The 1,543-nt window shown below is 38.4% G+C and overlaps 1 protein-coding gene across 1 annotated transcript; it reads left to right on the top strand.

The window, feature by feature from the left end:
• Positions 1-769: 769 nt before the first annotated feature.
• THITE_2059344 (uncharacterized protein) lies at positions 770-1,021 on the top strand (the record flags this gene model as incomplete). Its single annotated transcript, XM_003657558.1, has 1 exon — positions 770-1,021. A coding segment is annotated over one exon (252 nt), but the record flags the coding sequence as incomplete, so codon positions are not given.
• Positions 1,022-1,543: the final 522 nt, after the last annotated feature.

Below are 1,543 nucleotides of genomic sequence, written 5' to 3'. Positions count from 1 at the left end.
ATAGATAACAACAACTATATAATAAGAGCTTAGTAGTAAGGAACCGATAACAAAGACATTGACAAAGGATAAGTATAAGCTACCTACTAAGCAGGAGTTCTATACGCTATCCTATAACATCGAGAGCCTAGACGACATCCTATATATTAAGTCAGCAACAAGGGTAAGCGTCTATAGCAAGGACAGGCGGTATATAAAAGAAATAAAGGCATTGCTAGACAAGTATAACGTCTTCTATAACCGTGGTATTGTCCCTATACTAAAGGATTAGAAGATGAAAATTCTACTTGTCGACGAATAGCAAAATTAGCTTAAGCCTGTTTAGGTTTACCTACTAAGCGCTAAAGACTAAGTGATCGTCGACGAAGAATACGACAAACTATATACGTAAAGAAAGATAGACTTTATAGACTAGCCAACCCCTGTCGCTTGCCTAGTCTTCGTAGTCTACTATATAGTTGTTGAAAAAACCAAAGGCAGAGCTATAGTAGACCTCTAGCCCCTAAATACATTGGTAGTACCGGATATATACCCGTTGCCCAACTAAGACAACATTATAAACATATTGATAGGCAATACGATCTTTATAGCATTCGACGCCTCCAGATTCTTCTTCCAGCTTCTAGTCGTAGAAGAACACTATAACCGTATAGTGGTTATTAGTCCTAGAGGTTTGGAATGCTTAAACGTTGTGCTAATAGGATTTAAAAACTCGCTAGCTTTTATATAGCGCTTTATAGACCGTTTATTCCGTAAGCATAAACACTTTGTATACGTCTATATCAACGACATTATCATCGCTAGTAAGAGTATAGAGGAGCACCTCAAGTACGTTGAGATGGTTCTTAATATCCTCGACAAAGTATACATTTATATTTCGGTAGAAAAATCCTTCGTAGCCTACCCGTCAATGAGACTACTTGGCTATATAGTCAATGGCGAAGGAGTAGCCAAGATAGACGACAAGATCGCTATATTTAAGAAACTTAAGTTCCCCAATACCCTCGAGACCTTGGAATAGTACCTTGGTATAGCCAGATAGCTACGTAAGGGTATCCTATAGTATATAGCGAAAGCATAGCCTCTATAGGACTATAAGACTAAACTCCTTACTCAAGGGAGAGTAAGCGAAGACCTTCCTATCGCTAAGTCGAAGAACGCTAGGAAGGTATTCACCTCGAACGTTAAATTCAAGCCTACGCTAGTAGAACTAGAGTCCTTTAGGCTATTGTAGGAACACCTATATAAGTAGTACTTCCTATATTATCATCGTCCTAACAAGCCGCTATTCATCAAGCTCGATATAAATAGCAAAGGATATAGAGCAATCGTCTTTCAACTCTATAGCGAATAGGACAGCACTAGTATCCTTAGCTAAGATATCCCGAATAGCGAGATCTAGCCTATTATATTCTTATCCCGCCTAACTTCCAATATAGAAAGGAAGTACAGGAGTATAGAAGTAGAAGTCGCCACTATCGTATAGGTAGTTAGGAAGCTCTGGAAAATAGTATAGTTAAACCAATACCCTATGAACATTCTA

Source organism: Thermothielavioides terrestris, chromosome 6, assembly GCF_000226115.1.
Source record: "Thermothielavioides terrestris NRRL 8126 chromosome 6, complete sequence".
Taxonomy (NCBI): domain Eukaryota; kingdom Fungi; phylum Ascomycota; class Sordariomycetes; order Sordariales; family Chaetomiaceae; genus Thermothielavioides; species Thermothielavioides terrestris.
Note: the sequence above shows the minus strand (reverse complement) of the source record. Positions and strands in the feature narration are given on the sequence as shown.